General features: G+C 60.5%; 1 protein-coding gene across 1 annotated transcript in view; it reads left to right on the forward strand.

Moving 5' to 3' along the window:
• MELTF (melanotransferrin) overlaps positions 1–12,300 on the forward strand; it is a 29,843-nt gene extending 17,543 nt beyond the window's left edge. The window contains exons 8-16 of the mRNA XM_059687470.1: positions 509–689; positions 1,428–1,579; positions 3,243–3,339; positions 4,254–4,448; positions 5,265–5,421; positions 5,510–5,577; positions 7,863–8,050; positions 9,655–9,853; positions 10,341–12,300. Of these exons, the coding sequence (XP_059543453.1) occupies positions 509–689; positions 1,428–1,579; positions 3,243–3,339; positions 4,254–4,448; positions 5,265–5,421; positions 5,510–5,577; positions 7,863–8,050; positions 9,655–9,853; positions 10,341–10,423 (1,320 nt within the window). The 3' untranslated portion in view covers positions 10,424–12,300. The remainder of the gene's footprint in view (positions 1–508; positions 690–1,427; positions 1,580–3,242; positions 3,340–4,253; positions 4,449–5,264; positions 5,422–5,509; positions 5,578–7,862; positions 8,051–9,654; positions 9,854–10,340) is intronic.
• Positions 12,301–12,511: the final 211 nt, after the last annotated feature.

Below are 12,511 nucleotides of genomic sequence, written 5' to 3' on the forward strand. Positions count from 1 at the left end.
AGACACACCCCAGCTGGGGACCCAGGCCTCTGTGGTGTCCAACCTCAGGCCAGGTCAGTGTAGGAGGCACTGACTGTGCTAGCTAACTCTGAAAAGCAAAACCGGAACATAGGGGCCAACAAACAAAATGGCAAAACCAATAAATGTCCGAGTACACCCGTAATTACATATGGTGACTAATGTTTTGCTAAACCACTGCTTACAAGAGCGACAAGTTACTGACTGCTGGGCCCACCAGCTTAATTTTGCCCTGTTCATGCCACCACGGCCACACCCATTGCTGGTCCTTGGTACCATCCCTCAGCTGGGCCCTGAGTCCTATGTCTAGTCAGCTGAGTGTGACAAGGCAGAACACACTGGGGAACACAGCAGAAGGGGGCAGGTGGCACCTCACCCCGTCCTCAGAGTGAGCTCCTGACCCGAGGACACAGGAGGAAGGAGGTGGTGGCTGATCTGGGAGGAAGAGATGCACCCCTGCAGCACCTCACCAGCCCCCCTTGACACACAGCGTCTGTTCAGCCATGAGAACAGTAGTTTCCAGATGTTCAGCTCTGAGGCCTATGGCCAGAAGAACCTGCTCTTCAAAGACGCCACCTCTGAGCTGGTGCCCATCGCCACACAGACCTACGAGGCATGGCTGGGCCCTGAGTACCTGCGCACCATGAAGGGTCTCCTCTGTGACTCCAACCGTAAGTCCAGCTGTCTCTTCCCCTCCGGTTCCAGCCCAGCCTGACTGCCTGCAAGCATGGCAGGGCTTCCTGGAGGGGTGGCCAGGGAGGACACCACCCCGGGAGGCGGGGGTGGCGGGGGAGGGGGGTTGGACCTGTCACTTCCACTGTCCTGCTTCTGGGGTGTGGGGAGGAAGTATCTCTAGAGTTGCATGGGTGGTGGGCTCCCTGGAAGCCCCGCCTCTCAGGGGTGGGATCCAGGCCATCAGGGTCTGTCTGGGGAAAGGTGCCTTACCCCTCAGCACTGAAGTCATCAAATCCTGTTCTCCCTCCATGCCTCACTCCTCCTCCTCTCCACCATGGCCACGGCCCTGGCTCGGGCGTTGTCTCGAGAGCCTGGACTCTGCGGTAGTCTACACACGGGCTTCCTGCCTCCAGCCCATCCCCAGGCCTCCTCCACCTACCACCAGGGAAATGGTGTGCCACTGTGTTAGATCCTTGGCAGCCATGGTCTGCCTCAAGCTTCCCCGCAGCCCCAAGAAAGAGGGCATTATCCTGATCTGTATGTAGACACAGGATCAGACGGTTAAAAACCTTACCCCTTATTGCTAACCAGGAAAAGCCAGCATTTCCCTGGGGTCTGACTCCAAGCTCTTCTTGCTGAGGTACTAGCCCCCACGGCCCCGACCCCACAGGCCATGCTCAGGGCGGCCCCTGCGGCAGGCGAGTATGCGGTGACACATGCCCACACTCACACAGGGCTGCCCCGCTACCTGCACTGGTGTGTGCTGTCCACTCCTGAGATCCAGAAGTGTGGGGACATGGCTGTGGCCTTCAGCCGGCAGACGCTCAGGCCGGAGATCCAGTGTGTGTCGGCCGAGTCCCCCCAGCACTGCATGGAACGGATCCAGGTGGGGGCCGTGACCAGAGGGGCAGAACGGGACCTGCGGGAGAGCGGTGGCAGTGCCTGGGATGGTCCTTACCTGCCCTCCCCCTGCCCCACAGAGCTGCCTGGGGAGGAGGAGGTCTCCTGTGACAACTCCACAGGGAAAGGGGAGGAGAAAGGACCCACAGGGACCCGCCACCCCACCCCAGGGAGCAGGCAGAGGGGGGCTGTTTCCCTCGGGGATCACAGGGACTCCTCCTCACTGAGCGGTCGGTGGCCGGGAGTAGGAGTGTGAGACCTGCCCAGCTCGGCCCTCGCTGACCCTGCAGCCTTGGGCAAGCCCTTCTCCCTTCTGCGTCTCAGTGTCGCCTTGTGCATAATGGGGGTGGGCTTGGGTCATTGTTTGTTCAACATTTTGACAGCGACCTATACTCAGAAATACCTTTTACATAGGTCACAGTCTAGTACACAAAACTCTTTCAGATATATAAGTTAAAAATTCTTTATATAGCGTGACATGAAAGAAACCAGTATTCCCCTTACTAAGTACACTGTATGCTGATCGTTCCTGTTCTATTACCTTCTAGGGGCTTTTGTTGTTGCTTTAACGCTTGTCATGGCCCATGACAGTGACGTGGTGATATCCACTACGATGCCCGCCACCCACAGCCAGCAGCACTGGTCCTGGTCTCAGAGGCCCATTCCGCCCTGTCCTGCTGCTCTGACTGGAGACAGAGGCTAGGGTTCGGTGGTGGCGTGAGGCCCTGCAGTCAGGGATGAATTCCCACCATGGCCACAGATGTCCCCGCAGCTCCTGGGTTCCTGGACTCCTCCCCTCCTGTTTTGTTTTTTTTAAAAACATGTAGTTTTTATTCATTTCAGAGAGGAGAGGAGAGGGAGAAAGATATAGAAACATCGATGATGAGAGAGAACCATTGATCAGCTGCCTCTGGTACACCCCACTCTGGGGATCAAGACTGCAACCCGGACATGTGTCCTGACTGGGAATCGAACCGTGACCTCTTGGTTCATAGGTCGATGCTCAACCACTGAGCCACACTGGCCAGATCCCTCCTATTTTTTCAGAGCAAGTAGGTGGGACCGGATGGTGAGGAGCTCTTTTCAGGGTGTCCACCTGCCTCGTCGGGAAGGGCTTCAGCCCTCAGCCCTGTAGCCTCCTTCACAGGCCCGCAGACTGTTTCCTTCTAATTCGCCCACTTGCACTCACATTCCACAAATACGTCTTACACCCGTGCTGTGTGCCCATCCTTGGCCAGGGGCTAGAGATACAGTGTCCCGCCCAGGCCTCTGAGGGCGGGCATTCCGTGGGGAGAACCCATACCAAGCAAGAGGGCAGGGTTCATGCTAGGTTCTGCTCAGCAGACCCTCACAGCCAGGGACCCTCTCCTGGCAGCAGAATACCCTCAGAAAACATTTGCTGGAAGAATGAAAGACACCCATGAACGGGAGTGCTGGTGGGGGTTGGCCCCAGGCCTCTGGTCCTCCAGGTGCCCCCCCCCCTTGCCCACGCATCTTCACATGCTGATGGGGCAGGATGGGGTCACAGGGGAAGGGAGTCTGAGCCAAAGCCCACAAGAGACCTGGCCCTGGTACCGCCATCAGATCCCGACACCCAGAGCCATCCTGAAGCCCACCCCATCCTGGCCACCCCTTCTGTCCCCCCGCAGGCTGGGCAGATCGACGCTGTGACCTTGAGGGGTGAGGACATTTACACCGCGGGGAAGGCGTACGGCCTGGTTCCGGCGGCTGGCGAGCAGTACGCCCGTGAGTGCAGGGGCCAGGCTGCTGGCTTTGGCTGGGAGGTGGTTGATATTGACACGTGTAGAAACTTCCCCTCTCGGCTGTTCCGAAAGCTCCAGCTCTCCCTCAGTGCCTCTGGCCTGGGCGGGCTGTGGCTGTCACAGGCGAGCTCTCCGGCCCCAGGCCTGTGTTCCCATTTGTTACTGAAAGTCTGGCTGAGTCAGCAAAGGTCTGTGAAGGGTCAGCGCTTCAGGTTTGCAGCCCACACTCTCTTCCCCTGCTGCATACGCGTCTTCGTTTTTTAACAAACCTTTAGAGATATCAAAGCCATTCTTAGCTTGTCACCCTGGCCGTACAAGACAGGCGATGAGTTTACCGACCTTGGACTAGAGGCCTCCTCGGCCCCGTCCAGCCTGACCATGCGGCTCACAGAGGCGACCCCCCTCCCTGCCGGCTCATGGCACCTTCGCCCCTTGGAAGGGCCTGGGCTGAGGCCTTGGTGCTCTGTCCTCTTCAGCCACGACCTCCGGTCCCTTCCACCCAGTTGTGAAAAGTCTCTGGGCTTAGAAAAAATGCTTCTGCAGCCGTGGCTGAGCCTCCACCTCTCTCCCAGGAGGCGAGGAAAATGCCACCCGGGTGTAAGGAAAGAAAGAAATCCCTCTGGTGACGAGTGTCGGCAGGGGCGGGGGTGGGAGAAAGAACTGAGCTGCTTCTCCATGACGGGGGGACAGGGGGGACCCCTGGGATGTGCTCCTGCACCCCCACCAGCCCGCAGGCCTGGGCACGCTGAGCCTGTGACCGGGCAGGGCACCCCTGGCGCAGAGCGGCAGGAGGGCGGCGGGGAGAAGGGTCCCGGGATGTGCCCCCCCGCACTCGCCCAGCTGAGGCCAGGAAGGCACGGGTAAGGGGCCTCACGGGCGTCCCCTTCGCCCGCCCAGCGGAGGACAGGAGCAACTCGTACTTCGTGGTGGCCGTGGTGAAGAGGAACAGCTCCGCCGCCTTCAGCCTGAGCGAGCTGCGGGGCAAGCGCTCCTGCCAATCGGCCCTGGGCAGCCCCGCCGGCTGGGACATCCCCGTGGGCGCCCTCGTGCGGAGGGGCTTCATCCAGCCCAGGGACTGCGACGTGCTCACAGGTGCCACCCTCCGCGGGACGCAGAGCCTCCTTGGGGTTGGCGGGGGTCGAGGGCCCTCTCCCCCAGGACCCACAGAAGGCAGCCAGAGAGGTTTCCTCTTCCTCCGTGACAGGGGAGGGTGGGAAATACTCTGGTGACTGTCGGGGTGCCTGGTGGGTCTGTGGAGGGTGCCATGGTGTCCCTCCCCACTTACCACCCAGAGTGGAACCGGCTCCAGGAGTATGGGGAGCGGGGTGTGCAGGGGGCCTGCTCCCACCACCAGCAGCCCTGGGGGGTTGGCTAGTGGCTTCCATCTGTGTAAGTGCTAAAGAAGACACCTTACTACGCACCCCCACGTGCCATCTGTGGGCCCCCACGTGTTAAATCATGGACATTCGAGGAGGGCAGGAGGCAGCTGGCACGATCCTTGGGCTGATGCGCGCCCACCTCTGCCCTGGCTGGCACCGCTCTTGTTTCTAGTCACCTCCACAAGCACACAGAGGGTGCTGGGGTTGGCTGCCTCCACTCCCAGACAGCTGGGCAGGTGCTCTGACTGGCACCGACTAGCTGATGAGGTAGTGAGTTCCCCATCCCTGAGGGAGTTCCAGGGAAGACTGGGTGGCCACTCACCAGGTTTTCTGTGGGATTCCTGTATCTAGACAGCCTCTGCTTTCTCCCCACAGGGGCCTTGCTACTCTGAGCTGGGTGGGCAGATGGGTGGCTTGAGCCATAAGGCCAGGCAGGGTGGGCAAACCTGTGGGGAGCAGCCCTCCCCTCTCCCTCCTGGAGGCCTTTTCTGCGCAGGCCCCTGAGCCCCACCCTTCCCCTGCTCCCCAGCCGTGAGCGAGTTCTTCAGCGCCAGCTGCGTGCCCGTGAACAACCCCGGGCGCTACCCGTCCTCGCTGTGTGCGCTCTGCGTGGGGGACGAGCAGGGCCGCCACAAGTGTGTGGGCAACAGCCAGGAGAGGTACTTCGGCTACAGCGGCGCCTTCAGGTACTCTGGGGGGCCTGGCAGGGGCCTGGGGCCGGGCACAGGGCTGGCACCCTCCTGCTGACACCCGCTTTGGCCTCTTGCGTGGCAGGTGCCTGGCTGAGGACGCGGGGGACGTCGCCTTTGTCAAGCACACAACCGTCTTTGACAACACAGATGGTACATGCTGGGGACTGGGAAGGCTCGATTTGGGGGGCTGTTCCCCATCCCCAGCACAATCCAGGCACCAGGTGTTGCTGGGATTGGGGGCCAAGCAGCAACAGGAGAGACGGAGTTGAGAAGTCTCTGGCCCTTGGGGATCCCGGGGCCCTGAGAGCCTCATGGTTAGAACAGACCTCTGGCCACACATCCGGGACACAGGGCACACGGCAGTCCTTACGGGTCCAGAGTCCAAATCCATGTTCCACCAAAATGGTAGATACTCAGTCTCACTCAGGGACCAGGAATCTCCCAGGGTGGAGTGACTGGGGTATCTGTGTGGTGCCAAGGGGTGGAGTGGGGTGGGGTGGGGTGGCAGGGGCCTCTCTCCAGGGGCATCAGTTCACAGCAGCTTCTGGTCTTTAGTCCCGAGCAGGTCAATGCCGGGTGCAGGGGAGCCATGCTGCAGCCCCAGCCCGAGAGGCAGGGCACACCCCATTCAGGGCACACCCCGTTCAGGGCACACCCCGTTCAGGGCTCATGGCGGCTTTTCCTCCAGAGTCACCTTTCTGGGTTCCTTCTGGGGAAAAGAGCTCAGGACCTCTGTGCTCTAGGACCCCTGAGGCCACCGGGGTCCTGTCAGGGTGCAGGGCCCCTCACATGCACCACGCCCCTCCCCTTCCTGCGCTCCCTCCGGCAGGGAATCTTTTCGTCTGAAAACTGGAGGCCACTTCCCTCCAACACCCCTCGTTTGCACTGTCTGTAGACCCTGCTACACCCAGGCTTTGGACCCCACACACTCCCACTCCCTCCTGACACATCTCTGCACGGAAACTCAGTGTAGAAAAGGCATGATGAGTCCTGAAGGGGAGGCGGAGGTGGGTGGAGGGAAAGCAAGACATGCAGGGAGAACAGCAGTTCATATTTCAGAACTCAGACCCCCTGCCTGTGAAGGTCACCGCGGCTGCAGACCAGTTTTCCCAACCGAGCTGAGAAGGGCTCCAGGCCCTGTTGCCGCAGCCCCTCTCCCCTGCCAACCTCCACCAAGAGCCTGGGGCTCATCCCGGGAGGGTGGGTGGAGTGTCCTACAGGCGCCTGGGAACCTGCCTGGTCCTGGCCCCTGCCCTCTGGGGTCAGGGAGGCCTTCCCAGAACCACCTGCAGTGAACACCCGCCTTCCAGGGCTGCTCATTTCCCTTTTCTGTTGTTGTTTTTGTGTATTTTTTCGGTTGGTTGCTCTTCACCAGATGATATTTTTCCATTGATTTTAGATAGAGGGGAAAGAATCTCTCTCTCTCTCTCTCTCTCTCTCTCTCTCTCTCTCTCTCTCTCTCATTTGAGCCTGGGACTCATCCCAGGAGGAGGGGTGCAGTCACTACAGAAGTGATGACCCCAAAGATACTGTTTTTCTCTCATTTGAGAGAGAGAGAGAGAGAGAGAGAGAGAGAGAGAGAGAAACATCGATGTCAGAGAGACACATCCATTGGTTGCCTCCCTCACGCGCCCTTAACCGGGGATTAACCCTGCAACCCGGTACGTGCCCTTGATCAGGAACTGAACCTGCGACCCTTCGGTGTGCAGGCTGGTGCTCTAGCCCCTTAGCAACCCTGGCCAGGGCTCCCTTTTTCCTTTTTCTTTTTTGTCTCTTCTCATGGGCCCACCTGACGTTCCTTCGGGAAGTGGGGCGAGGGTGGGTGCCAAGTGAAGACATGCAGACACAGAAGTGATGACCCCCAAGGGCACTGTTTCTCGGAAGCCTTTGGGCCAACCTGCTTCAGAATCACGGGGGCTGCTCTAAAGCCCAGGGTCCTGGCCCCCCAGACATACCAAACGAGGGAGACTCTCTGCAGGTGGGGCCCTTGGAACAGCCTCTCATCGGTCCACACAGGATGCTCTACCCCATCTGGTTTGAGAACGTCAGCTGTCAGGGGAGGAGGTCAACCTCCACCTTTAGACACGCATCCCACCCTCAGGCCTGCACCCTGGGAGACCCGATGGGGTGCTTTCCCTGAGAGTGATCAGAGCCTCCGTTCTGCACCCCCAGAATGGGAGGGGGGCTGCCTGCCTCGTTACTCTCGTGAGGACAGAGCAGTGCTTGAGAAACGCCTGTCGCTGAGTAGGCACTCCCTACTTCCTGCGACCTGTGGCTCCTACCAACACTGCACCCCGCGGGCTCTCTCATCCTGGCAATAGGGAGACCAATTGGAGAATGGGGGGTTCTGGGAGCGGGGCAGACACTGCCACCTCTTCCCACTCAGGGATTTGGGGGTCCAGGAGGACAGCAGCCTCTCCCCTCCCTCCCCTCAGGCCACAATCCGGAGCCCTGGGCTGCTGAGCTCCGGTCGGAGGACTATGAGCTGCTGTGTCCCAATGGGGCCCGGGCCGAGGTGTTTCAGTTCAAAGACTGCAACCTGGCACAGATGCCGGCCCACGCCGTCATGGTGCGGCCAGACACCAACATCTTTGCCGTGTATGGACTGCTGGACAAGGCCCAGGTGAGCCAGGCAGGGCCCACGTCATTGTGGGGGTGGCTGGGAGGGGAGCCAAGCCCCCGCACTCCTCAGTCTGCCTGGAGCAGACCTCAGGAGGCACTGAGGCTGCGGGGGGCGGGGGTTCAGTGATTTTTCACTCAGCCTAGGACCTCCCTCCAACCACTCTCCCCTCTGTCTCCTGCATTATTGATTTGCCCTTCTCAGCTGGACCACTCTCACGCTGCTATTTCTCCCATCTTTAAAAAGAAACAAAAAAACCTCTCTTGGTCTCACATCCCTTTGTAGCCATAATCCCACTGCCCTTTACAGCAAAACTCCTTCAAAGAGTTGTCTCTGCTCTGGAGCCACCAGTCCTCCCCTTCTGGGCTCCCTTAAGGTTGGAGACGGCTCCACACCAGCCCCCACCCGGCCCAGAACCACCCTGGTCGAGGGCACAGGGACCCAGGTGGCTACGTCCAGTGGCCGTTTCGCAGCCTCATCTCCCTGACCTCTCCACAGCACTGGGCGCAGCTCCCTCGTCCTGGAGCCTCCCCCGGGCCCTGGCCCACACCTGCCTGCCTGGCTGCCCCTCCTGCCAGCCTCCGGTCCCTCCTCGCCTCCCAGGCCTGTGACTGCAGGAGTGCCCCAGGGTTCAATCCTAAACCTCCCTCTGCTGCCCCTGCACCCCTGTGGCCCTTGCCCAGTCCTAGGCCGTTAACTTCCGTCGATACACCGATGGCTCCCCAGTGTGCATCTTCCGTCCGCTGCCGCCCACCCTTCCGCCTCAGACTGGCATCTAGCAACTGCCTACTTGACATTTCAACTGGTGTTTCCAACAAGTCCGAGGCTGGACGCCCTTCCCTCGTCTTCCCACCTGAGCCTCTCCGTTTCCTCGGGAGTCATCTTGGACTCCAGCCTTCCTGTCATGCTCTGCATCCAACCCACCAGCAAGTCCTGGTGGCTGCACTTTCAGAACACATCTAGAATTTCACCCAGGCTGTCTGACAACAGGGTCCTGGTCCTAAACCCCTTCCCACCCCCCCTCATCCTCTTCCCCCCAAACTCTCTGACATGCCCTGGCGGACGGCCCTGTTTGGATGTTCATTATTCTGGGAACAAGGCTGAGCGCTTTCATCAGATCCGGTAAAGCAGCGGTTCTCAACCTGTGGGTCGCAACCCCTTTGGGGGTCGAACGACCCTTTCACAGGGGTCGCCTAAGACCATGGGAAAACACATATATAATTACATATTGTTTTTGTGATTAATCACTATGTTTAATTATGTTCAATTTGTAACAATGAAATGGGGGGTCACCACAACATGAGGAACTGTATTAAAGGGTCGTGGCATTAGGAAGGTCGAGAACCACTGCTCAAGAGGCTCCTTGAGTCCCCCAAAAAAGATTGATAGCCACTCCACTCCTCCCTGTGGCAGCTTCCTCACACCTCACTCCAATCCCTTCTGATGACCGTGGTGGGGGAGCTGCCAGCCTGTGATTCCAGGCCAAGGTCTGGTGCCCTGCAAGCCCTGCTCCCTGGCTCGCCTCCCGGGGGGCAGTGACAGCAGCGGCCCCTGGGCGGCCCGTTGTGGGCCCAGATAAAAAGCTGGCCTGCATGTGGCGCTTCCAGGGCCTGTTTGGAGATGACCACAATAAGAACGGGTTCAAAATGTTCGACTCCTCCGACTATCATGGCCAAGATCTGCTTTTCAAGGACGCCACCATCCGGGCGGAGCCTGTGGGGGAGAGAACCACCTACCTCGAGTGGCTGGGCCCCGACTACGTGGCGGCTCTGGAAGGGATGCTGGCGCAGCAGTGCTCCCGTGCAGGTAGGGCCGGGGCTGCGGGGCAGCTGGGAAAGCCCTGGACAGGCAGGTGCACAGCCCACAGAGGAAGAGCAGGCGTCCTGCCATGTTGCCCTGCATCTTCCCAAGCCTGTCACCCGAGCCTTAAGTGAACTCAAGGGCGCGCTAGGTCGCTACAGATGATCAAGGTGAAGTGAGTGTGTGTGTGTGTGGGGGGGGGGGGATCTGAACAGGCAGCTGCAGAGAGTTGCAGCAGAAATGGGCTGTGTCGCCCAGACAGACCTGGATAATGAATAGAAAGGCTAAAAATAACCTTCAGAAAGGATGAGGCGACTACATAAATATACAGGCGCTATAATTTTGAAAGGAATGCATATGTAAAAAACAAAAAACGGGAAAGAAAAATTGTAGCAGCATAGAAAGAGGCGGCCGGTGAGCTGAGCGCGAGGAAATGTGCGCCATCAGGTCCAGCCGAGGTGCCTGGGGCCTAACGCCTGTGCTTCATCCCCAGGCCTCGCTGCCTCCAGCGCCTCCCCGCTGCCGCTGCTGCTCCCGCTGGCCCTGGCGGCCGGCCGCCTCCAGCTCTCCCTCTGAAGCGGCCCTGGGCAGCCTCCCCCTCCCTCGGAATGGAAACCGACCCAGAAACCTCTATAAATAAGGCCGTTCTCCTCAGTCAACCCAGCGGACACTCGGCGAGAAGCGTGTGATGGGAGAGGAAATGTGAGACACCACGGAGCTGTGACCCGACACTGAAGAGCCTGTGCTGGCTTCCAAGTGGGAAAAGATGGATGTGCAAGAAAAGTCCCCCGCCTCGCGCTGGGCGAGCAGGTCTCTCCTGCTGGAACCCAGCCTCTGCCTCCCCGCACCACCTGTCCCTCTGCACCTGAGGCAGCCGGCGCCTCCCAGGCGCGGCCCACCCGCCTCTGGCACTGCCGCCCCCCAAACCTGCAGCTCCCGCCACCGGGGGCCGCGCAGGCTTGGGCTTGGAAAAGGCCAGTTACCAAGGAAACAGGCTGAGCCGGGCTTCCCACAGGGCCCCTCTGCTGGAGCCGCCCAGGGGCTGAGAGATGACAGGGCCTGCGGGCCCTCCCTGCTGGTTCCCACTTCCCCTCTGGAGAAGGGCCCTGCCCTCCATCAGCCCCCGCCCCCCCATCTGTCCTCAAGACTCGGTCCCAGCCTCCCTCCTGAGGACTCTGTGTCTGTCCACCACGGCATCCACCAGATGAGCTGCAGCCAGGCCCTCCACGGAGCCAACGGCAGCCCCATGTTCTCGTCTTGTGTGGCTCGGTGTGGCCGGGACCACCGGCCCCCGACTGCTGGGCTGGTGTGGCTGGGGCTGGGCCACTGGGACGACACCCTCCAGGGCTCCTCAGACCAAGGAAATGCTCCTTAGTAAGATTTTTTAAGAGGCCTGGGGCCCGAGGCAGGGTCAGGGTCTAACGTTCTGCCTGAACATCTGTCTGCTGTAAGGAGGGAGGCTCAGAGCTAGACAGGCTGTTGCCCTGCCATTCGGTGAATTCGGCTGCACCAGCCTCTGCCCGGGGGTGAAGCCCAGTCAGCCGGAGTCCCTCCTCCTGCGTTTCCTCCTCTTCGGCTCCATCTCATACCACCCCCTTCTCCACCAGCCGAGCGACACTCCCTCCCACCCCCCCTCGGAGCTCGGGGCCTGGAGTAGGGGCGGCCGGACCTCGAGGGCCTCTGAGGCCCTGGGAGTGGGAGGTGCCGTTCTCTTTGTCAGAAGAGCCAGGGCCCTGGGTGACCTGAAGCCACTTTCCCAGAGGAAGGGCCCCTCTTCCTGTCCCTGTGAGTCGGCGGAAGTGCCTGGAGAGGGTCCTCTCTCTGCCCCATTATTGCCACAGCTGTCTGAAGAGCAGAAGACCCTTCCAGCACTGTGAGCTCTCATCCTGAATGTTGCTCCCTGAGAAACCAAAGAGAGAGAAGAAACAGGAGCAGGCCCCTCGGCGGCGGCAGCCCGGGAGCCACGAGGGCCGGGAGCTATTTCCAGCTCAGTCTGCGGGGTCTCAGAGACACTGACGGCAAGCAGGGCTCCCAGTGCTGCGCCCCCACCTGTGGGCGTGGGGTCCCTGCCATCCCTCAGCCGCAAAGGAGGCCCCTGGCAGCATCCTGGCCATCGCCACACCGTCCTGAGGGTCCTGGCCACCATGCTGGGCAAGCCCCCCCCCCCCACCATGAGGGGCCAGGAGGACCCCCTCTGCTCTCAGGCTTTGGAGCCTCTGCACTGGGGCAGCAAAGGATTCTTCTCTGACTGATGATGTTTGATTTTTTAAAGCGAGATCCGTGCAGTGAGACGTGTACCTCAGTATGGCTGCCCTGGGTTAGAAAGCCGCCAGCGTGTGGCCCCTGCGTGGAGAGCGCCCGAGGTGTGGCCTGAGTGCGTGCGGTGTGACGTGAGGCGACGGCAGGGCCCCCACTGTGTTAGTGCCCAGAGGAGATGGTGTGTTTTCAATAAAGCCAAACGTGGGTTCTGATAGAACGTCCTGCCGATTGGTTTGTCTTCTGAGATGGTGGGAGGCCGACCTGCCCCAGGCCACACCCCTGCCCAGATCCAGGCCACATCCCTGCCCAGGTGGCAGTTTCCCCTCAGAGCCCTGTTCCCCGAGACCCGGAATCAGGGTCCAGCCTGGCCTCCAGCCCGTGAGGCCCCCGCTGCCCTCTCCCCTA

The sequence above is a fragment of the Myotis daubentonii genome, chromosome 3 (genome assembly GCF_963259705.1).
Source record: "Myotis daubentonii chromosome 3, mMyoDau2.1, whole genome shotgun sequence".
Lineage (NCBI taxonomy): Eukaryota > Metazoa > Chordata > Mammalia > Chiroptera > Vespertilionidae > Myotis > Myotis daubentonii.